Consider the following 25,539-nt stretch of genomic DNA (forward strand, 5'->3'; position numbering starts at 1 on the left):
TTTTGTCTTATAACTTGCCCATTTTTGTATCAAGATTTCCATTGATTCCTGTAATTTTCTAAAATAAATACATTGTCCATTCTCACTTATTATCTTCAACTTATTTGCACTACTTATTTACATTTTTTCTTTTCTTGCTCTTATGTAGAGCTTGACATTGGGCAAATTTGTCTCTATTTTTCTTCAGCTACTGTCAATATGTTTGCATATAGCTATTTCCTCTTTCCCCATTTATTTTTCTTCAGTTCTGAGTTATTCTTTATCAAATCTACTTTCACCACATAATCATATTGAATACTGCAGATTCTATCTTGTTAGTTTTATGATTGTTTACTCTAGCTTAAGTTGTAATTTTGCAATGAGTTTGTGATCTGAGTGGCAGTCGGCTAGATCTTGTTTTACTAACTGAATATTGCTTCTAGAATGTAGAGAATTCAATTTCAGTATTATTTATATGGTAACGTCCATGTGTCCAGATGTCTTTGAGATTGTTAAGAGGAATTCATTTGTTATAACCATTGAATTTTCTTGGCATAAATGTATTAGTCTCCTCCTGCTTTGGTTCAGAACCAAGGCCAAATATTCCTATTATTCCAGATGCTGTTTTATTTCCAACTTTAACATTCAATCTCTTACAAATAGTATGATATCTTTTTGGTTTTTCTGTCAACAGGGTTTCAAGTCATCATAAAAGTGTTGCACTTCCTCTGGATTTGTGGTATACATTCGGATCATATTTATTGATTAGCTTGCTTTGGACTCAAACTGAAATCATATTTTGGTTTGTATCTTCACCTTTTTGTTTAGAATAATGACTGTTTCATATGTTCTCAGCATATCTTGATGTTCTTCTCAGTGACACATTTTGGTAATTTTGAACATTTTCTTGTTCATTGCATCCAAATGCATCTATGTTCTATCTTGATGATTTCCTCTAACAATATTATAATTGTTTTGGTTTCTGGTTCTGACATTTTATGTACGGATTGTATACATATCCTGCAGCATCATACTTTTATTTTAGTTCTGGGCATATTTGTAGCATATTGTCCTTTCTGCTTTAAGCCATTGCTACTTATACTTACTTTTTTCCCCTGGTAGCTTTTGGGATATCTTCAACCTGAGGCTCATCCTATAGTATCATACTGACATTTTCTTGGTCCTGAATGTCCATATTGCTTTTATAGTAGAATAGTGGAATCAGATGCTATTTTATTTTCTAATGAATATTTAGCTGATAATTAATATATTACCTCCATGCTCTAGGTTACCATTTATATACTTCCAAAGGTATAGCTCATCTTGTTACAAACCCCTTTCACCAATACAAGTTCATAGTTCATGATGGGGCTTAAATATGCTAATTGAAATCAGTAAGATTGTTAAATTAATTTTAATACATCTGATCTGGATTCAGACTAGACTGACTCCAATGTACATCTATAGACTATACAGTCCAATATAGATTACAATATACCCTTATACAGATCTTTTAAGCGTAACATATTTGCATACAAGTTGAAGTATCAGTCACAAAAAATGCTTGTATACATTAATATAAAGTAGCCCCCTTTCTCCCCTTCATGGATTACTGCCTTGTCGTGGCAAAGGGGCTTGCGTAATTCAATGAAGCTATGAGCTATGCCGTGCAGGGCCACCCAAGACGGAAAGGTCATAGCAGAGAGTTCTGACAAAACGTGATCCACTGGAGAAGGAAATGGCAACCCACTCCAGTATCTTTGCCATGAAAACCCTATGGACAGTACCAAAAGGCAAAACGATATGACGCTGGAAGATGAGCACCTCAGGTCGGAAGGCGTCCAATATGCTACTGGGGAAGAGCAGAGGGCTAGTACTAGTAGCGCCAGAAAGAATGAAGTGACTGGGCCAAAGCCGAAAGGACGCTCAGCTGTGGATATGTCTGGTGGTGAAAGGAAAGTCCGATGCTGTAAAGATTTTTTCTCCATAGGAACCTGGAATGTAAGATCCATGAATCAAGGAAAGCTGGACGTGGTCAAACAAGAGATGACAAGACTAAACATCGACATCTTAGGTATCAGCGAACTAAAATGGACAGGAATGGGTGAATTTAATTCAGATGACCATCAGGTATACTACTGCGGGCAAGAATCCCTCAGAAGAAATGGAGTAGCCTTCATAGTCAATAAAAAAATAGGAAAAGCAATACTGGGATACAATCCTCAAAATGACAGAATGATCTCAGTTCGAATCCAAGGCAAACCATTCAATATCACAGTAGTCCAAGTCTATGCCCCAACCACCGGTGCTGAAGAGGATGAAATTGACCGGTTCTATGAAGCCCTACAGCACCTTATAGAACTAACACCCAAAAATGATGTCCTTATCATCATGGGGGATTGGAATGCTAAAGTAGGAAGCCAAAAGATAACTGGAATAACAGGCAAGTTTGGCCTTGGAGTACAAAATGAAGCAGGGCACACGCTGATAGAATTTTGTCAAGAGAATACGATGGTCATAGCAAACACTCTTTTCCAACAACCCAAGAGACGGCTTTACACATGGACATCACCAGACGGTCAACACAGAAATCAGATTGACTATATGCTCTGCAGCCAAAGATGGAGAAGCTCTATACAGTCAGTAAAAACAAGACCAGGAGCTGACTGTGGCTCAGACCATGAGCTTCTTGTTGCAAAGTTTAGGCTTAAATTAAAGAAAGTAGGGAAAAGCGCTAGGCCAGTCAGGTATGAATTAAATCATATCCCTGTTGAATATACAGTAGAGGTGACAAATAGATTTAAGGAATTAGATCTGATAGACAGACTGCCTGAAGAACTATGGACAGAGGTTCGCAACATTGTACAACAGGTAGCAACCAAAACCATCCCAAAGAAAAAGAAATGCAAGAAAGCAAAATGGCTGTCTGAGGAAGCTTTGCAAATAGCTGAGGAAAGGAGGGAAGCGAAAGGCAAGGGAGAAAAAGAAAGATATGCCCAATTAAATGCAGAATTCCAAAGAATAGCTAGAAGAGATAAGAATGCCTTCTTAAATGAACAATGCAAAGAAATAGAAGAAAACAATAGACTAGGGAGGACCAGAGATCTTTTCAAGAAAATTGGAGAGATGAAAGGAACGTTTCATGCAAAAATGGGCACGATAAAGGACCAAAATGGCAGGGACCTAACAGAGGCAGAAGAGATTAAGAAGAGGTGGCAAAATTACACAGAAGAACTATACAAGAATGAGCTTAACGTCCCTGATAATCACAATGAGGTGGTCACTGACCTCGAGCCAGACATCCTAGAATGTGAAGTGAAGTGGGCCTTAGAAAAGCTGAGCAACAACAAAGCTAGTGGAGGTGACAGTATTCCAGCTGAGCTATTCAAAATCTTAAAAGACAATGCAGTAAAAGTGCTACACTCAATTTGCCAGCAAATTTGGAAAACTCAACAGTGGCCACAGGATTGGAAAAGATCAGTTTACATTCCAATCCCAAAGAAAGGCAGTGCCAAAGAATGTTCAAACTATCGCACCATTGCACTCATTTCTCATGCTAGTAAAGTTATGCTTAAAATTCTACAAGCTAGACTCCAGCAGTATGTGGATCGAGAACTACCAGAAATACAGGCAGGATTTCGAAGAGGCAGAGGAACTAGAGATCAAATTGCTAACATACGCTGGATCATGGAGAAAGCTAGAGAGTTCCAGAAAAACATCTACTTCTGCTTCATTGACTATGCTAAAGCCTTTGATTGTGTGGATCATAACAAACTCTGGCAAGTCCTTAAAGAGATGGGCATACCAGACCATCTTATTTGTCTCTTGAGAAATCTATATGCGGGCCAGGAAGCAACAGTGAGAACTGGACACAGAACCACTGAGTGGTTCAAAATTGGGAAAGGAGTCCAGCAAGGCTGTATACTGTCGCCTTGCCTATTTAACTTATATGCAGAGCACATCATGAGAAAGGCAGGGCTAGATGAATCAAAAGTTGGAATTAAGATTGCCGGAAGAAACATCAACAACCTAAGATATGCAGATGATACCACTCTAATGGCAGAAAGTGAAGAAGAACTAAAGAGCCTCTTGTTGCGGGTGAAGAAGGAGAGTGCAAAACTTGGGTTGAAACTAAACATTAAGAAAACCAAGATCATGGCATCCGGCCCTCTCAATTCCTGGCAAATCGATGGGGAAGAAATGGAGGTAGTGACAGATTTTATTTTCCTGGGCTCCAAGATCACTGCAGATGGGGACTGTAGCCAAGAAATTAAAAGACGCTTGCTCCTCGGGAGGAAAGCCATGGCAAATCTAGACAGCACACTAAAAAGCAGAGACATCACCCTGTCAACAAAAGTGCGTATAGTCAAGGCTATGGTCTTCCCAGTTGCAATGTATGGCAGTGAAAGCTGGACCATAAGAAAGGCTGAGCGCCAAAGAATTGAAGCCTTTGAACTCTGGTGCTGGAGAAGACTCCTGCGAGTTCCTTGGACTGCAAGGCAATCAAACCGGTCAGTCCTAGAGGAGATCAACCCTGACTGCTCTTTAGAAGGCCAGATCCTGAAGCTAAAACTCAAATACTTTGGCCACCTAATGAGAAGGAAGGACTCACTGGAGAAGAGCCTAATGCTGGGAAAGATTGAGGGCAATAGAAGAAGGGGACGACAGAGAATGAGGTGGCTGGATGGAGTCACTGAAGCAGTAGGCGTGAGCCTAGATGGACTCCAGAAGATGGTAGAGGACAGGAAGGCCTGGAGGAACATTGTCCATAGGGTCGCGATGGGTCGGACACAACTTCGCAACTAACAACAACAACAAGCCCCCTTTCTAGAAATATAAATAATAGTAAAATGTTTATATACGTTATATCTTCATATATTGGATCATCATCATGACATTCCCTTCCTCTAAAAGCTCATTGGTTTTGACCATACATTTCATAGAGCAGGATAAGTGTTTATTTGAACACATGCAATTAGAAATAAAAGGGTGTGTTTTTAGATATTAAGTGGAAAATATCAGTGGAAAATATAAATGTATATCAAAATTATTATGCATTTCAATATTAAGGTGAAGGAGTGAGTTTATGGTATTCAAATAGTAAGATAGAATTGATATGCACTGCAAAATAATGTCAACATTTTTGAAATATATATCATTTATTAAACTGAATGTAGGTTTGTGAATTTCTAGTAGGAAAAATAACTGGAAAAGATTCTGATACCACTAATTCTTCTGGATTCCTCAATACTTTACAGGCCACAGTTATCAATGAAGACATCCTCTTTAGCTTATTATTCAGTGAAGTGGAGAACTTTGTGAACCAGTCAGCTCTGCTTAGTTTTTTTTAATGGGATTGTGTTCCCCTGTAAAGATCAGCTTCATCTGTGATTAGATGTTTTCATCATACAATCTCAAAACTAAACTATTATATTATGCCTTAATGCAATGGAGACACATCTTTGAACATAGTTTGGAAATCTAAATCAATATGAATATAAGTGATTATATCACCTGATTTTTTAAAAAATCCTAAATAGTAAAACTATACAATGGTTTAGATTTGATGGCTGCAAAAGGCTGCCATGTGTTCGTAGTAACAGATGTACCTGCTTCAAATGTTTATTTATTTAATGGATGGCCGAACTCCTGTATGACTCTTTGGCAGCTTACAATTAAAAAAAGCCTCCAACATATAAAATGAATACAAGAGACAAGAAGAGCAAAATACAAAGACAAACCAAAACAAATGAAACCTATCCCAAAAGGGGTGCAAAAAAAAGAATCTCTTGCAGAGTTGCAGATGGGTATTATCAATAAAGGAAAATATTTGTAGCACAGGATTGAAATGTGCACTGATGATGTTACCTAGGGTAATGAAATATCTGCAAGAAAACAACTAAGCTCAGAGACCATCAAGGACCGTCAGATAGGTGGTATGTTCCCATGTATTCCAAAGCTCCTTTTGGAATTAAATACCAGTCTGGCAAGCACTCAAAAATACTCTGAATCTATGGAGATCTATTAAGTGAGCTGTTTCTATTGCTCTCATATCTGCATTTGAGTTCTTTGGATGAGGCCCGATACATCAGCATATAACCTATCAACACATATGTTGATATGACATATCAACACATAGCCTTCTACTGTAGAATTTTCTACCAAGAAACCCATGTAATATGCTACTAGATTTCTGAAAGGAGATGACTTAAAGATTGTATGTTAAGGGATGGGAGAATTCAAATACATTCAAAATGGTTATATGTCACAAATCAATTTTATTAATTTAAACGTAAAGTGAATGGAGGAAAGTTTCTGTACATAATGGTTGACACAACACACTGTACAATAAGGGCCAGACATACTTTTAGCCAGCATACAGATTAACCCCTTTCCCAAAAAAGGAACAGGGAGCAGGAAAAAAAAGCTTATTTTGCCTAAAACAAAAACCAGCTTCGCAATTGAAAGACTTACATGTCTGCTTAACCACAGACTTTAAGCAGTCCTAGCATTGGCTTGTTTTTGGTAGATCAAGTTACTGACAATGAAGGGCTATATTTATAATCAAATAGTTTGAAATAAGTCACAAAATAATGTAAACTTTAGCAGCAATATGCATCCCCCACAAAAAAGGAGTTGCCCCAATAAGGCTGTATGAAGCTTTGATTCAAATTGAGGGCAAATCATCAAATCAAATTTTCACACAAGTGCCTATTTGGATTTATTCAGCTAAACTTACAGATTATGGATGTGAATTGAATTTTTAAATTGAATTACAAGTTCAAGTTGGATCTTGGCTGAATCACATACACTTATTACCTAATAGCTATTTTTGCTACTAGCTGACTTAAAAGCTGGTTTATTCTACAAAAATAAAAATCTAGAAAGTGGTAAAATATATCTAAAATATGTATTTATAGATAAGCCAGCTGTGCCTAGTATTAAAACTTAGACCAAGAATTTATACTCATGCATAGATTCAGGCAGTTTTTGGTGTAATAAGGGCTTTGTTTAGCCATGGGTATAAACAAGTAGGCTCGCAGGATATTACATATATTTTCTCAACCTGTGCCAATTTTTCCTTCCCATTTATTAATAGCTAGGAACCCTGATTAAATATGAAAACACACTGGTGTTGGTATAATACAGCAGGAAATAATTTTTTGAGGAAGATACAAGATGCATTTGTTACTAATTCTGGCCAAGTAAGCCACACAGATTTTTCTAAGTCAGGTCAAAATAAAATTGTCAGGATTGTCGCAGGTTAGTAAGAAACGATAGAATTAATTAAAGAACTACAAACAATGAAAACAAAATTGGCAATAACAATTTTACTGTGCCCATTGCCAGCAATGGACCAATGCAAAAATCTGATTGTTAGTGTGAAACTGTCAAAATTAAGGATCTTCCAGACATTTGCCATTCTTAATTTCATTTCAAGATGTGGGTTTACAAACAAAATCATTTCAAAATGCTTGCAGGTTTTAAGCATTCTAATGTTTAAAGAAATATGCATTGCCACTATAGCTTCTTATTTTAAGTAAACACCACATGGTTTGGGACATATTGTGCTCTCATGTAGAGTTAGAAAAGATTTGGGATTTCTGTTTATGAATTACCCATCTTAAAATTCTTAACTTCTACTGTGCCTGGTCTTTTCATAGGAGGTGTTAATGAGATTTGGACTGCAATAATTGACATGCTTACTTTCGAATTTAGCTCACTGAATTTGGTGCTGGCAAGGCATATAGAATATGGTTATTAAAGTGTATAATTTTTTTTTGCAACAAATTGGTTATTTTTAAAAAAGTAAGACTAATTTCCATAGTCAGTATGTATTGACTGACTCCCCAAAAGCATTTCCTGTTCTATTTTAAGATAAGATGGTACATCTCATATTTAGGTTTTGAGTGCAAAAACATCTTTTTTACTTTATTAAATCATGATACATTACACAAGGTTATCTTTTTAAAAAGTTCTCTATATTTCTGACAAAAAGAATAGATTATTACTCCACATTCAATATTTGCACGAGAAGACAATGACTTAAATGCAAATATTTTTTCATTGGCAGAATTCCAGTAATATTGCTCCTGACAGTAAAAATAGAAGTAGGGAGAAGCAATTTTTGTCACACTCTCCTTTCTCCTAAAATCCTGTTCCGGAACTTATCCCATTTGTTTGCAACTTATTCCTGGGGATTCCTGGGGTACAAATAATTAAAAAAAATGATTTTATCCATTAGGAAGGTTCTTCTATTGTATCAACATCCTTGCATGGACAGAAGCTGTTCAGTTTATGATTCACACCAGTTAAACAAAACGAGCAGAACACTGTGCTCAGTTTGCAAGCAGTACTAATACATATGATTCATATCAGTTAGGAACACATTTTCATGTGTAAACTGCTACTTTTCTTGGCAAAGTACACATAAACAATGACAAATCAGGCCTCCATACGCACTTTAAAAGAAAAGTAACAATTTAACCATGCACATTTTTCTCATCTGATTTAAACGAAGTATATTTTGCACTTGAATCTATATATTCAAGTACAAAGTATAAATGAGAGGGTAGCCTATTATAGGCAAGGTAAAATTAGGGATTTGATATTGTGATATAACAGATTTGCAAAGAAAAAACTAAAAGAATGAATAAAAAGTGATTCCTCATTGACACTTGACAACCATGGTTTTGGTCTTGACAAATTGATCTTAAAAATTTCAATTTACACATTATACACAATTCTTTTATAAGGCACAGCACAATAGTTTGTGCACACACTGCCTCATTCTTCACCAAAAATCCATTACTACTATTCAATAATATTTGTCTAAACAATATGTAAAACATTGTCCATTAGAAATTTACACAAAAACATTCTTCCTGTACACGATTGTCTCAGTGATGTACTTATTTTCTTAAATTAGAAATACTTCTACTTTGCAATGTGCTAAATCTTTTTGTGATCAGAAGGCAATGACCAGATATAGCCTTCCCACATATTGTACATATCCACATTTAAATGATGATGTCAAAACAGAATCTGTTCATAAATAAGTAAAGATTTACAGAGTACCCTGGATCTGAGGAAAAAAACAAGAATAAAGTAAACCTTTAAAAATGTGTCCATGTTTTTAAAGTTCAGTCTTAGTTGTGCAATCAGGTTTGCTATATTTAAGATGTGTTCATACCACATTGGAGATTCTAGAAATCACAAAGCACTTCCCAGTCTCTTCACAGGTACGAACATTTAAATGTAGTGAATGTGGTAAGAAGACTTTGCTAAAACATTCTCATAATGGCTTGTTCTCATTGGATTCACAGTACTAGAATGGACAGCTGCTTCTGAAGAAAAAGATGTGCTCCGCCATTTATTGAAAGGGCAAAGGTTAAGACCATCTGCAGCTGCACATCAACATGATGAAATCACAAAATTCTGTAGGCCAGTGCTGAAACAAGACTCAGGAACACCGTCCACAGATGTGAGGGAGGTTCCGAGGTTACAAAGTGCTACTATAAGTATTCCAGTTCCAAGGCATGATGAAGCGCCATAAGGTCAGAGTGACTCGAGATCCTCCAGAATGGCATGGCATGCTGTGAGCAATATAAACACATGATAGGGAAACAATGTTACATGTTGTTTTATTATCACAGTAGTATTTAGCTATTCCATATTGCAAACCAAGAATGCAAGATAATTGTCAAAAACCACCAACCCTATAAGAAATGCATAAAGGTAAAGGTAAAGGTTCCCCCGCACATGTGTGCTAGTCGTTTCTGACTCTAGGGGCCGCTGCTCATCTCCGTTTCAAAGCTGAAGAGCCAGCACTTGTCCGAGGAGGTCTCCGTGGTCATGTGGCCGGCATGACTAGATGCCAAAGGCGCACGGAACGCTGTTACCTTCCCACCGGAGTGGTCCCTATTTTTCTACTTGCATTTTTACGTGCTTTCGAACTGCTAGGTTGGCAGAAGCTGGGACGAGTAACAGGTGCTCACTCTGTTACGCGGCACTCGGGATTCGACCCGCCAAACTGCCGACCTTCTGATCGACAGGCTCAGCATCCTAATCCACTGAGCCACCACGTCCCTACTAAGAAATGCATACTTAAATGTAAACAAATTAAGACAGATCACACTGAAAGCAACTATGTTAAATGAATGAAAATTTACTGTGTTGAAGGCCTGTCTATTTTACTTTTTTTGCAAGTATTATTACAAATATATCTTGAAATGGATTCTATTCAGGATAATATTTTCCATTAAGAATTCTAGCTTTTCACAAATAAAGATGCTGGAGCCAGGTGCCCCTATGGCCGATACACAGAAATAATAATGCCTAAAGCTATCATTTTATTCTCTAATCTAGTAACATTTGAAAAATATTAATAATTATGCATTTACTCTGAAGTGTGAAATGCAATGAACTACCCCACTAATGCAAAGTCACACTAGAATAATAATTTGCTATGTATCTATGGGGATTTTCAGTCAGAACTGAAAAAGAGTCTTCTTGGATGAAAAGCAAAATATCTTCAAGGAAAAACAAAGAAAGTCCAATTGCCTTTTGAAAAAGCACCTTTGAAACAATTTGCTATGAACTTCATTATGTATTCAAATTCAGGACTAATGTTCTGAGATTCTTTTGCTAAGTGACTCTAAGTCAGGCCTAGCATATCTCTTACGTTTCCAAACACAGCAATCTTAAAATAAAACAAGGTGCTTTGATTAAAAAAATGCTGAACCAGAGCTTCTTAAATGAGCTTCATAATACAGATAATACAGGTTGTCAACAATATGTTTAGATGCACTAATTCTTATCACTTGTACCAATGTATAAAACAGCAAAATAATATTCATAGTTGGACTCCAAAGAGTAAATTACTAAGTGTTGCTATTTACAGTATGTACGTGAATGATTGCCAAATGTCCTTTTAAGCCACAATACTTTACACTCCATTTAAATTCCACTTCAGAAGTTTCCATAACCATCACAACCAACCATAAAATGGTTAAAATAAGATGAGACAAATAACCTTTAAACCATGTGCAGCCCTCAGAATCCTAGCAAAGGTTCATAAAATTCCATAAAAATCCTAATATTCATAAAATTCCAAAAATGCAGCTTTTTTTTACCTTAGACTATAATTTTTTAAAATCTCTATCGACCTGCATGTCAATAGTTTAATTTGAGAAACAATTTGAAACTCTTTTTCACAATAGTCAAGTAGGCCAGTTTGATAGGATTAGAGTTAAGTTTAGGAGAGACACAAACAAAATAAAGAGAAACAGTTTAAAATGATTAATTTTGTCACACATTTCGTGTGATGATTAGTGAACAATTCATTAGTAAACATTTTCTTTCCGCCTTCTTGTTGACAAATAGGTAGTCTAAGAAAAATCCTATAACATCATTATTTAACTTAATCCTTTCCTATTCCTTCATAACACATGGACATTGGTAACATTGACCTTCCAACAAATACAAGGAAGTATGCATATAAAATTTAAACACATTTGTAAATAATGCAAATACTGTCAATGATTGCACAAATACTGTACTTGTCTCAACAAGTTCTTATATTTTTTATTACAGATTTTGTTCAAGCAACTGTTTTTTAACATCTTTCTTTATATGGCTACCAGCAAGAAACAAGTTTTTGAAATAAGAAACACCACAACACAGGCTACAGCTTGGAACAGAATAAGTATAAATACATATTTTAATATTGTTAAGATTGCTACATTTTTAGTTACAGCAATTAATTTGAATGGAAAATTAGGAATTAATGTAAAACAACTCTTCATCATACCATCAGCCCTATTAGTCTAGACCAGGCCAGAAAATGAACTCCATAGGAAGATTAGTTACAGTAATGGAATCTTGCAAGTGCTGTTCCTCCTCCTCATCTCCAGCGAATCAGAGCAGGGCTTGTTAAACTGCTTCTAAATATTATTTTGTTTCCTAACTTTAAAAAGGTTTTAACCCCCTTCTTTAGGCAATAGTTCTTTCCTGTTTCTATAGCACCTCACACCTCCAATATCAGTAACATACTGATCTTACATACTACAAGCTCAAACTGAAAAAAAACCCCACTCCTTTATTTTCATGCATGAAAAATCGCAATGTGGTAATTTGGGAAAGGCTAGGTAAATAACTAAGCATTAGGATAAATATTGGTAATATTCAGATGTAGATATTTTCTAGTATGGTAAGCATGTCGTACATAGAGATAAAAAGGTTCATACATCATGATTCTTATCTGCATCAGTTATCCTGTGAATTAGTCCAAGTAGTTTTTCTCATTTATTATTACATGAACAAATATTTTAATTATCCAACTGCCATGTATCAGCCTTGCATACAATACTGATTCTGAATACCTTTCATCTATTCTCCAATGCAGAATAGTCTAGGCTCTAAGCCATAATATTTTAACAGCATACTTGAATTAGTTTATTGGCAGCAGAGATGACTAGACACATCCAGTTGAAGAGCAGCTGGCAAGATAGCAGCTTGTTTTTGACTGTCAGCTGGTAGTCAGGGTGGAACTCTGACTTGACCACTTGAGACAAATAGCAACTGGGATTGAATAAAATTAGTTTGTGTGGTATGTAAGAGTACCTAACTTAAATCCTTTTATTTTAGTTTGTGTTCTGAATATTCATACAGCAACGGAAGGAACATTTGCAATTCTTTTTTTATATAACACCGCCCGTGTGCTGTACATGTGTTATAAAGAGTTCTACCCTGGCTCCAGCTCACATTTTCCTGCAATTTCATCCAAGCTTTTAGGCCAAAAGAATAGAGAAGGTGCATTTGCTATGATGGGCAAACAGCCAGCACGGTTTGTTCCTTCCCCAAAAGATCAGGCATATGGGAGGAAAATCTCCCTGCTGGCAGCATTGGCAGCAAGAGATCCACAGGGTTTCCTTTATTATTCTGGCTTCAGCAAAAAACCACAATTGAGACCTTTACGTTGAAGGCATATAAATATAGTCACAGACAGCCTGAAAAGTAGTGTTTTTGAGGTGAGGTAAGAATATGAATGGTCACAGACTCAGGAGGATGTTTTTCTCAGGCATGAATACATATGGTCACCAAATTCATTGTTGATATAATCCCATTTAATTCACTGTTGTTTTGCCAGGAGAAAATGTGGCTGCTGCCTTGTGTCCTAGGCTGGAAATTTCTCCCGGCAACAAAGAACACATGAAAGCAGTACCTCCTGAGGATGGTTCCTATTTATTTATTGTACAAGCATAGTAGCTTTCTTGGCTTACAATCCTACATCCAATTATATGAGAAAAAGCTTCACCAAAGTCATGAGAAAACATGATAAGGATTGCACTGTAAGTTGTAATTTACATTTAAAAAAACTGCTTATTAAACGTTAGCACAAATTTAAGTGCATAATTCTTTTACCAAGCAGAGTATGCTTTTCAATTATCACAACACAAAAGAAATACTGTTTAGATTAAATATAGAAATAGATTGCAAGGTAAATATTTGCAATGGAAAGACTTCGGAGGACCAGACAAAGAGAATGGTCGGATAAGAGACAGCATAGCTTGCAGAAGGAAGCAAGAGGTTCTGAAAAGATCCTCCCCAGTTTCTCAGGTGTTAAAGGAGATGGGGAGGGCCGTACTTTCGGACTTGCAGTATTCTGTCACTGTAGCTTACAATAAAGTAGAATAAGCTCATTTAATTGTGAGTCTTACCTGGCTTACCCCATGAGGCCAACAGCAATCTTTCTAGGCTGAAAGCATAGTTCTCCTCTCCCCCGCCCCAAGGTCTTTCCCACGTTCCAATACAATATTTGATTTTAAAATTTATCATTAAAGCTTAAAATAATTTTATTTCCCACAGTTCTTCTCCAACCCTTTTTCTTGAACAGTAGCTACAGCAGTTGCAACCCAAATGAAAAGACTTTGTTGCTCTAAAAACTTACTCCTTTCTTCATCAAAGTTTCCCTAGTTAAAATTACCCAACCAACTTCATCTCGAGAACAAAGATCTAAGTATTTATTAAATCTCACAGATAGACAACAGCATGGGAATGCATTTAAGAACTAGAAGTGCTAGACCAAGAAGAGTTACAAGTTATGGAAAGAATTTAAAGCCTGTAAAGACTTAACATTTTGACAGTTCTAAGCTTGAAAGAAAGCACTTATGTTCTTTATTATATTATAACAAATATTTTCTTTCAAATGCCATTGTTTTAATTGTGGGAGCAACATGGATTTTACTAGGGCTCTCATTCTAAATCTTTTGAATAAAACCAACCAACTATGGAACTATGGCAAATAGGCTGTCCCTGAAGTAACTAAAGGGGTTTATAGGTAATAATCAGCACTTGGAATTGCATCTGGAAGCAAAGCAGCAAACATTGCAGTTTGCAGAATAGAGGTGCCTACATGTTCTAGACCAGCTGAAGCTACTAAATAGTTTTCAAGGGCAGCATTTTGCAGTACTTGAGCCTGACTAGGGCATGAATGACTGTCTGAAGAACCACCTAGTACAGGAAAGGCACAGTTGGCACAAAGATGTTGCTCAGCAAAGGCTGCCTGGCTACAATTACCACTTTCTTTTTAAGCAGAAGTTGTGAGTCCAATTGGACTTTCATCTGACAGTATGGATGAAAAGTCCTCAAATCCAGGGGCCCTAATATCTACAGCCCAATATCAATGTTGGTAGGATTGAGTTCCTCCCCACATTCAGGCCTATTCAGTCCCTAAGCACTGAGACAAATCTTCAGTTTCCCCACTTAGCCAACCTGGGGTATAATTAGTATCAGCATATTGATGGCATAGCATCTGCTGCTGCTTCTTGGCAAAGACAAAAACATTGCTTGCACCTTGATACAATTCTCCTTTTTCAAAAATCTGTTATGGAGAGATTAAAGTTGATTTCAGTAGATATTGTGCATGAAGGCAGGGATTACAAGAATGCAGATTGCATGTTATAAATATAAATAGAACATCTAATACTATTAATGATTTGGTTGCCTTGGTACATGTTTCTGTTCTAATGTAGTTGAATTTAAGGATGATTTAAAATTTCATTGAGGTTTTTGCTGTTTTGGACTGATTTGTTGAGCTTTGGTATATAGATACTGAGCAAGCTCTTGTGTTTTGATCCTATTGAGCTTCATGGTGCCTTTAAATACAGATTCTAATTGTTTGTAAAGCCTTGGGTAGTGGAGCTTGTTTTTAAATTTTGCAGCACTACTATAAAATAAAGTTATAAAGTGAGTAAAACATCAACATTGGAATTGTTGCAGCTATAATATGCAAACAGTCACAAAAGGTGCAATATGAAAGCTTTTGTGTATATTTTGCAGGTAACTATGCAGACTGCAAAATCAAATGTGTTGTCTGAACTTTTAAGTTAACACACACACACACATACTGTATATGCATGTGTGAGATGGTAATCCATAATGAGGTGGTAATCTGTGCTGACTACTATCTGCTATCCAAACTACATTAAAAGACAGCCAGAAATCCTCATAGAAAAATATGTTTCCCATTTTGTTCAAATGTGTAATAAAGAAGCCTTTCTTCCCTCACTATCTTCTGCTCCAAGCATCAGTTTTTTCAGGAACATTAGAGAAAAAGTGTCCAAGACGACAAATATGTATATTACCTGAGATAGCTTGGTCCTAAGAGAGAATGTTCAATGCAGTGTAACTAAAAGTTCATCATTTTCAAAGGAGGGAAGAATAATAGACTGCATACTAATTCACCACTACAAATGCATAGTCCTTGGAACAAGCCTGAAGCCACCTGTATGTATATATGAAAGCAGGTAATGTTTATGTTTGGTAAAACTTTTTATTGTTCTTGAGGTTGATTATTAATATACAATTTGTGTTATTTCTTTAATTATAACTAGTTCACTAAGTGGCCAAAATATTATTTGAGCAACATATTAATTTGGCAGGGGAGGGGTGGAGCTGGTGATTTCTTTTAAAATCTTTGGAGAAATGATTTGCATTTTCTATTTTTAGCTTGTAAGTGTAAAACATTTTTATTTTATAAACACGGTTTATTTACTAGGTTTATGAACTGAAAAAACTTAAAATCAATAATCATGGACAAAAGAGTAAGCTATACTGAGCACCATGGGGATCTACTTATGAGGAAGTATACGTAACAACTTTCTCTGACTTGATAGCCTCCAGATGTCTTGGACTGTCCTTCCAATCAGCCCCAGTCACTATGGTCATGCTTGGAGGGGAGACAATGAAGATTTTAATTAAAATAAAGTATAATTTATTTGAATAAATTATATAAGATTTTTTTTAAAAATTGTGTTATTACCTTTTTTGCTCCTTGTTCTTCTTCTACACCGTCTCCTATGACAACATAAACTACTTTTCTTCCAAATCTTTGAATTATGCGCTCAAAACAGCTTTCTTTTCCTAGAAAGTTCAAGCATATCATTAAGCCCCAGTCTGGGAAAGAATAGTGTAGTTTATTTCAGTTTAGGAAGCAATAAAATTGCTGGACACGTTTGTTTTATACTGTAAAATAATTATTCCTGAACTCCTGTACATAGTAGGTAAAATTGATTTAACCTGATGCTAAGATCATTAAGTTATAAGTGGGCAATTGAAATAAATGTTCTTATAACAATACCACATATAATAAATAAAAACATAATAACAAATCATGTAATGATCCAGTTCATAATTATCCACGTTTATCAATATGATTAGTTCTAAATAATATAATTATTATATAATCAGTTAATTATATAATCAGTTTTAAATGCTCAATGAGATTTTGGATTTGGAACTTGAATAGTATGAACTTGAACATGAATAATAGATTCTGTTCATTGTAAACACTCACCTATTTTTGTTGCACTGTAAATATTTTCTATTGGAAATACCATACCCAAACCATATAGTAAGACTTTGGCAAGAGCTGGGATAAGCTGAGTAGTCGTTACTAAAATATTGACACAATTTGTCCTAGGAGAATGTAAAGAAGTATTTTATGATAATCAAACCAAAACTGCAATACCATCAACAAATTATTAGTTTCATTTAAAAACCTGGAAGGAAAATTTAGTCTCCAATTAAGGCTAGGAAGGGTTCATAGATGGAGAAATATTATTTCTATGGAATCCAATATACAATAACTAGGATTCTTTAGTTTCTGCTTTTTTCTGGCTCTCAGTTCTTAAGAGGACTGATACTGGGAGGTATAAGGCAGACCATCAATGATGGATATTTAAAGGTAGGGATTGTTCTCAAGAATTCACGGAGAAGACTAAGTCCACTGTAGTATTAAAGCAAATTATTTGCTTATTATAGCATTGCTCCCTCTTCCCCTCAAAAAGTACCATAAGGATGTGTATTCTACTTCAATATAGGGTCATATTTCCCAAAATGACCTAGGACAGAGAATCTCATTTGGTGAGGCTGGTAAACTGCAGGTGTTCAGTTAGAATGCAGGTATTTTTGCTGTCTGTTCTGGAAATCCCAGTTTTTCATAGCACAGAAATACTGTGTCCCAAGAGTGAACATTTTGTAGTTGGTTGGACACATCACAAGTTGGACACTTGCTGTGTTATGCAGATGTAGTGCTACTTAGAACTAGGAAACTGTGGATCAGATTGGGAAGGGCTATGTGACTGAGCAGAGTGGTAAGAGTGGAGTCATTACATTCCTTATGCAAAAGGAGGAGGAAGATGACAAGAGGAAGAAAGAGTACATATGTCTACATGCCACTGTAAAACTCTGGAACCTGGATTCCAGCAGATGCTTCCAATTATTAATGGGGTGGGTAGACTGGTAGGAGGAAAACTTGAAAATCTACATACATTCCTAGCTTGTCCCTCTCCCCATCTTGGAAAGCAGTGGAAAGAAGGATTTAAAAAATAGAGAGAGAGAGTTTGATAGAAGAGGAGCTTTTTGAGTTCCAATAAGCTTTTTGTGTTGTAATCATATAGATCCTTTGTAAAAAGGATGAGACCTTTACTGGACTGCTTGACGAGATACAATATACCAAAAGTAGAGAAATCTTGTCCTTATGCCCCATGTTTCAGATGCATGGAGGTAGCACTCACTTCTGTCACTGGAAGAAGGCTATACTGGATGGTCAGCCATGCTATTGGTAAAGCAATGGGTTTTTTCCCCTGACATTGTGTTATTATAGTTTATAACTATTCTGTATGCATCATAAGACAGAAACTAAAGAGTTACAGGATGTAGTACAATAGAAAAAGAGTGAAGATTTATGAAATATATGGACACAAAGGTAGTAATTGGCCAAATCTACCTTATAGGGCTATTATTGTGAGGTAAAACTGTAGCATGTGGGGAAGTGGTCTCTATACTTCCTCAACCTTTTTGGAAAAGACAGGCTACGAACCTAAGAAATAAATTTAATAAATTAAAGACTTAAATTTTACTGCTATCTTGCCTGGGATATATAGAAATAATTCTGTATAATATGTTAAATGGCAAATTTTCTCTTCATCTGCCACTACTATCAACTAATCTACTATAGCATGATGCTATAGGGGAAAAATGAAACAATTCATGTCCACTTTTATAACAACAATGCACATCAATTCACCAATTTTTAAAATTCCATATTTTAGAAACCTATAAATTTTAATTAAACCAGTTATTTCTAGCAGTGCATAATATATTAATTATAACTTATGGAAAATGTATATTTACATTATAGCTCCAGTTAGTCCAGGGGTGTCAAAATCACATTTTTTCCCATTGCCAGCAGTGGGATGGGCGCACTTTCACCATGATGCATCTGGCCTGTGGGCCGGCAGTTTGACACCCCTGAGTTAGTCTGTATTACTACTTATGTGAAATCTACTTACCTAGAGTGAATTAGTGTCAGTGCTTTCAGTGCAAGCGTTAACCACGAATCTGTAAGGGCTTCAATTTCTGCTCTAAGCTGCAACCAAGCTTCTCTCTTTGCTGGACCCAGAAGACCTGCCAGGGGATGAGTGAGGGAGAACAAGCACTATAGCATTTATATGTCAACTATAATCCCTTATCATGTTTTACATTTGTAAACAGGTGGGAACACCTAACCACAAGATTGAAAAACTTCACACAGCAATGAAACAGTAATTACATGGACAAGGATAGGATGGGTACTTGCCTCCAACATTATTTTTATATGTGTTATAGATTTCTTTTACTCGTCTGTATCGGAAAGCTAGCTTTCTCATCCAGTCCACTCCTCCACGCACCCCTGTTGCTAAGCATAGATTAGCACTGGTAGCTGCTGCCGGGAACCCATCTGTCCCAAAATTATAGGTGCTGTTTTGGATGTAAGAAAGTTTTTAAAAATTATCAGATAGTTGAAGATAACTGAATTTATACTGGAATTTTAGATGACTTGAAAAAGAATAGAAATAACAGTATTTGGAAATTATTATAAACAATTTTATATTATAAAAAGCTGCAAGCAAGCAGGCAAACAAAAACTACTTTTTCTATCACTGTCCCATATTATTTTAAATTTACCTTAAATCCTGGCCATTATCATCTGATGAAACATCATCAATATGAACTTGGTCACATTCCTATAATGGAGGAAAAATCCACTATATTTACTTTAATTTGCCAATTGCAATACAACAAATACAAATAACAAATAACAATTTTTAAAGACAATCATATTTACTTTTTATATTGCTATCGCTGAATTTATAAAAGTAATTTTAGACACTATTGTTAGAATTTAGAAAAAAGAACTGCATTTGGAAGAAAGGTTGTTAAAATAATTACGTACATTCTTATACACTTTCAGCCACCCTCAAATTTTAAGTTATTCCAAAGGGTTTTTAAGCAGTGCGGTGTATAACTCGAACCAGACTTCTTGGTAAATGTAACTTATTAGAAAAATTAAATCTGATGCTAACCACCAATGAAACTATGACCTCTGATTGCTGTTGAGCCACACACTAACACAGCCTGAGGCTAACATTTTAGAAAAGTGCAGACAAAAAAGAAAAAAGTTATTTATTTTTCACTATTTCTGCTTTTTCTGAAAAGTGCAAACCCAGAGTAAAGTAGAAGCACTTTAAAGATTTACAGAATGCTCTAATTTACTTCTTAAAGCCTCTGCATAGAACAAGTCCTTTATCTGCTTATAATTGGGCAAATGAAAATACATTATTATCTCAACATTAAACAACAGAATGACTACTACTCTTACTACTGATATTTTACTGCTGATAAATAAAACAGCTTTCAGAATTGTGTTTAATCTAACTCCAAAGGGTATGGTTTCTTTGTTTTAAAAGTCCTAACGTAAATACCAATAGCAAAGATGATCCATTTGTAAAGTTATGGTACTCCAGAGCTGCATATTTCTGTGTTACTGGTTCTCTCTGAACAATTTTTTCAATCTCTCTATGGGCTTGGAGGGAGGGAGAGGAGCTAGAAGTGGAAAGAAACTCAAAACAGCTGTTCTTTAACAGAATTAAAATCACGACCCTTAACCTTTTTAAAAAAACCTTCTCTCAGCCAACCCTCTCCCAGCAAGCAGTGAGTTCCAAGGAGGAAAAGACTTTGACCCTATAACCTTCTTCACCTCTCCTGAGGTCAACAACCTCAGATAAGAAAAAAAATGAAGAATGGCCTCACAGGATGACTATGAGTGTCTTTTAAATAGAGAAAACACAGGCTACTTTAGAATAGCATTAGGACTTAAATACTGAATAGGTAGGATGACAAAAGAGATATTGGATAAAATAAAACTGCTACAATCTGCCTGAAGTTTAGTAAAATCAAAGTCACAAACTTAAAATATAAAATAAAAATAGTTATTTTAAAAATTACACATTCTCCATACAAAGTTTGCTTCTATAATTCTGTACATTTATTTTGATTAAAAGTTTTATACCTTGTGAGAACAGAAATCAGAAACAAAGTAGAACAAATTTCTCAGTTTCATGCCAACAACTCTGCACTGAAATAGCAGTGTATTTAATGCAAATAGATATTTCCATCACCAATAAAATTAGCAAAAGTACAATTGTTTGCTTTTACAGGTAGTCCTTAATTTATGACTGTTCGTTTAACAATATTTCAAAGACGATGGCATTGGACAATGTGACTTATGACCTGCACTTGTACGAAAGACTGTCCCATCATCCCTATTGTCATGTAATAGTAATTCGGGTGGTTGGCAAACAGTTTGCATTTACCAGTGGTCATGTGATCATGATTTTCAACCTTTTTTTTGCTGATTTCCGATAAAATAACAGCCATAAGCAAAGCTGGATTTGCTTAACGAGCACCATAAAATTGTGTTAAAATTAGATCTGACTCAACTTATGACTGCAATGACTTATGATGGAAATTCTGGTCCCAATTGTGGTTATAAGTAAAGGCCCATCTGTAAATTTGCATTTGTAAGTGTGTGTCCAAACACACATACACACTTTGCTTATTTATGCTAATTTATATTCAAATTTGCAAGCAGAATAGTTATTTTTGAATAACATAAAAAGTTCAAGAATAAAGTTTATTTTGTTGATATTTTCAGGACCTTGCAAGTGAAGAAGAAAATAATTATATATAACATAATCAGCTTTTTCTGGAAAAGAAAAGAAATACTAATTTAAATTCAAAAAAATCCTTTTATAAAAGTAGTGTAGGGGAAGCAGGAAAAGAAAATGGATGGGGTACAGTTTTATTGGTTTGTCCCTTATTACTGGAGCTTCTGGATTATATCCTACACTGTTTTGGACAGTTCTCAAAGTCTCCAAGGAAAGGTTCTTTAAGCTGAAGCAAATGAAATAAGAAAGGTGACTAAAGAACTATGGATTCAGTTGATTTTTCTTCTTTTCTTCCTTTCCTGTTATAATGGTAATGCAAATGTCAACTAGATGATAGGTAAATAGGTAGATAGATTTTAAAAGGTATACCTAAAATTCTAGGCAATATCTATTCCACTATTTGCTATTTAATCAGTGTGAGATATCTACAAATGTTCTTTGACTAAATTTCAGGTGTTAAATAAAAAAACACAAGTGAGATGCATTATTGGAACACTGCTTTGGGTAAGAGAGTTATCTTGATTGCAGGAAAAGAAATAGTAAGGAAAGCAATTTAAAATAAACATACATAGAAAGGCTGAAAGAAGAATGATTGTGACAGAAAAGAGGAGAAAATGTAAAGAGAAGCCATTCTCAGTTAAGAAGACAAATAAGAAAAATTCAAAGTAAGAAAATTAGTCAGCAGGATCAATATTTAGTATCCACTACAAAAGACAGGCAGAAAAGGAAACAAAGCTTCTTTTACTCTGGGAATGATGAATAAATAAATACAGAAATAATTGCACAACAACTTGAACTGACAGAATCCAATTAATTCTTCATTAATCTATTGTACCTATTTTCTAAACATCCTGTGCTTGGACTATTATTTTTAAATAGAAAGAGATATTTGAAATATTGTTCAGTGCCTAGGTTAAGTACAATTAACTTTCAATAGGTTTCAAGACTTAATTTCTGCAAACCTTAATTTGCTAAACTGGGACAATTGAGATTTGATTCAAATCAAATTCACTGGGCTGACAACTAGACAATTATTTTGTTTTCATCAGTATACTTCTGGAAATTGACTGAAAGTTCTGATACATTTTACCAAACACATTTGTAAAATGAACTAAATAATAAAGTTCTGTGCATATTTATAATTAAAGCAAATAGTTACACTTTAACATAAATGTCTTAGACTCTATAGAATTCTAAATAGAAAAAAATATCTAAGTAAAATGTGAAACTTTTGTAGAAATACCACTATTTGTTGTATTTAGGTTTGACTCCTATGCCATACAAAGTATTTTTTACAATCAATATTCTGAATTTTATCTATGTCAATAAAAGGACCCCTCATTTCAAACCTCAGCTACAAATATTCTCCTTTATTGGAATGTAAATACATTATACCAAGTCATGTCATTTAACTATAATTTGTTAAACATAAACGAACTATAACAGTCCACTAAACTACATTAAGAGATAGAAAATATCCAAAAGTGCTATAGGGACACTGTTTTTGGTCACCCCACCCCCCATAGCCCAGATTTGGTGCTGAGTGACTACTACTAAGGAATTTCAGATTTGGTGTATAATAAAAGTTCTGTATCTGTGAGTGTCTGTCATTGATAATCAAACGGGAGTTTATTTCTGAATTGTCTTTGTACATGCTGGTCTCCAGAAAGCAGATTTCCTTCATATACAACATTTGGTTCCTGAGTAATTAAATAGTATTTACCTCTAAATTATGTTATATGGAATGAAGAGAAGAGAAAAATAAATTAGATAGGAAAGACTGAGGCTTACTTTTGCAAGAATCTAATTATACAAAACAATTAGTTTACAGGTCCTTTGTTTTTATAAACTTAAATAAAACTGAAACATTATCTCAGTATTTGCTTATAAATATATAACTAAATAGAAAATAAGTAGAAATTTGTAGCTGACTTTCTTATGAAAGCAGGATCATATTGTACATATATTTACATCATTTCATTTTTTTATATGTTCTTCATATGTCTAGTGACACAGGAATACCAACTCTATTTTATTCTTCATTGTATTTTAGGAAAAGCAATGTAATAAAATTATAACAACAAATCTTGTAACTTCCAAAATTATGTTATCTGATTTGATTAAATGATAACCTGTGCTTCAAATAAATAAATAAAATTAAAATAAATGTAAAGCAAAGACATTCTCAGGCAAAGTGAAATGAAGGACATAGAAAGTCACTAAACAACTTTACACTTGATTAAAAGGGACAATATGAATAATATTACTAATGTAACCTCTTCTGAGAATTGGAAATCATTACAGACTACAGATCCAAACATGCTGATCATAGTTAAAATGCAGTCCTGTCCTGTGTTTATTTAATCTTTCTAATTTACCATGAGAAAACTAACACAATGCTGTCAACTAATTGTTTCAGTGATTTGCTTTACAAAGTAAAATGAGCTGACAGGGAAATGCTCCATCAAAACTAGCTCTTTTCCTCTATCCTTTACACATCACAGTGTCCTTTGAGACTTGCTGGACATTGGCCAACTCATAGGAAATGATCAGTGGATTCTCTGTTCTCCTCCTATCTGTCATTATGCAATTATCCTCCTGTTTCATTTTTCTCTACTGAAGGAACAGTAGAGAAATTTGGTCCAACTATGTGTGAGAACAAAATGTTTAAAACTGCAAAACGTACAATCTGCAAAAAGCTCTGCTTAGTAAAAAAAAAAAGCACTTTAAACTCAGACCAAGTATTTCAAAGATAGAGCTCCATGTTTGTTTCCAAAATATGAATATAACATAATCATTTATCAAACCTACTAAAGTAAATGTTTCAAGAAAATTCATCTCATTTCTAACTGAAACAATACCAGACATGTGAAATGATGTACGTTTTCCCACTCCTTTCCACTTTTTCTTTTTTTGTTGTTTCACCTTCTAACCCATTTTAAAGGTATAAACCTACAGAAATGTATTTTGTTGTTAATATTTGTTTTCTAAATTGCATGGGGTTTTCATCTGGCAAAAACATAAGCAACAAGTATGGTTGGTGTGGTGGGCAGAAGACAGACATGGATCTATCCATAAATAGGTTGACAAGGATTTTTCATTTCCAATAGTTTAAAAGCAGCAGCAATTATCCCAAATTATAATATTGGAATGAAAAAAACTTCATGTAATGAGTAGATTTTTGAGTTCATAAAAGATTCATCATAAAACTTCTAGGCTCAGGATTAATACCTTTTAATTTTGGTTCTTCAATCTTGGTGAGACATTTAAGGAATCCACAAGTTATCAAAATGCAAAACAGTACATGTTACTTAATAAAAAATGAAGTCATATTTCTCTTTGCAAAATGGCCAGATAAACATTATCACTGGATTCAATACCCTGACTTTTGAAAATGTTTAGAGCTGCCACTATGTATGAAGTTCTTTCTAAAACTGACTCCAATTTTACAAAACAGTTGCCTGTTTGCAAATCCTAAAGAGTAGTTGAAAGTAAAAAAAAAGTGAGCAAATGGAATTACAGCTATTATTTACTTTTGTAATTGAAATACCCAATTCAGTTTGGATACTATTAGAAAACATTCTGAGACTGTCCTAAAAGCTGTTCTAAAGCTGGCTGGAATGCAAACAAACATTTTAACATCTCTCTTCTCACATTTTGGAGATATAAATTCCAATGTTTAGAATCAATGTGTTTCTACAGTACCTAATACAGATCCCGTGTGGAAACCAGGAGAGATATCAACATAGACAATCATATGAACAAGATTAGAAATTATTTCAGCTGCTCTGCTAGGTAAATCAAAACAAAATTATGTAAATGAGGAAGAATGTGCCTCTATTAAATATTATCTCACAATGATGATTTAAAATCTCTTTCTCAACAGAATTTTGACATTGAACCATAATTGTAGCTATGTTGGACTGTTTTCCTCATTGCCAACATAGCTATTATTTTGATGCATAAAAATTATTTTAAAAATCTGCTTTCTATTTTCATGCTATTA

At 34.8% G+C, this 25,539-nt stretch overlaps 1 protein-coding gene across 10 annotated transcripts in view; it reads right to left on the minus strand.

Annotated features, from left to right (window-relative positions):
• Positions 1 to 6,069: 6,069 nt before the first annotated feature.
• Positions 6,070 to 25,539, minus strand: part of EYA1 (EYA transcriptional coactivator and phosphatase 1) — a 93,908-nt gene continuing 74,438 nt past the window's right edge. For 7 of the 10 annotated variants that reach the window (XM_081324707.1, XM_081324706.1, XM_081324705.1 and 4 more), the window contains 7 exons: positions 19,492 to 19,550; positions 19,124 to 19,284; positions 18,837 to 18,951; positions 16,838 to 16,959; positions 16,304 to 16,404; positions 15,627 to 15,766; positions 6,070 to 9,575 (listed from right to left, as the gene is read on the minus strand). In XM_081324707.1, coding sequence (XP_081180833.1) covers positions 15,671 to 15,766; positions 16,304 to 16,404; positions 16,838 to 16,959; positions 18,837 to 18,951; positions 19,124 to 19,284; positions 19,492 to 19,550 — 654 coding nt within the window. In that variant the 3' untranslated portion in view covers positions 6,070 to 9,575; positions 15,627 to 15,670. The remainder of the gene's footprint in view (positions 9,576 to 15,626; positions 15,767 to 16,303; positions 16,405 to 16,837; positions 16,960 to 18,836; positions 18,952 to 19,123; positions 19,285 to 19,491; positions 19,551 to 25,539) is intronic. The other 3 variants (XM_081324700.1, XM_081324708.1, XM_081324703.1) reach the window with 1 other exon arrangement.

Source organism: Vipera berus (assembly GCF_964194415.1).
Source record: "Vipera berus genome assembly, chromosome: 3".
Lineage (NCBI taxonomy): Eukaryota > Metazoa > Chordata > Lepidosauria > Squamata > Viperidae > Vipera > Vipera berus.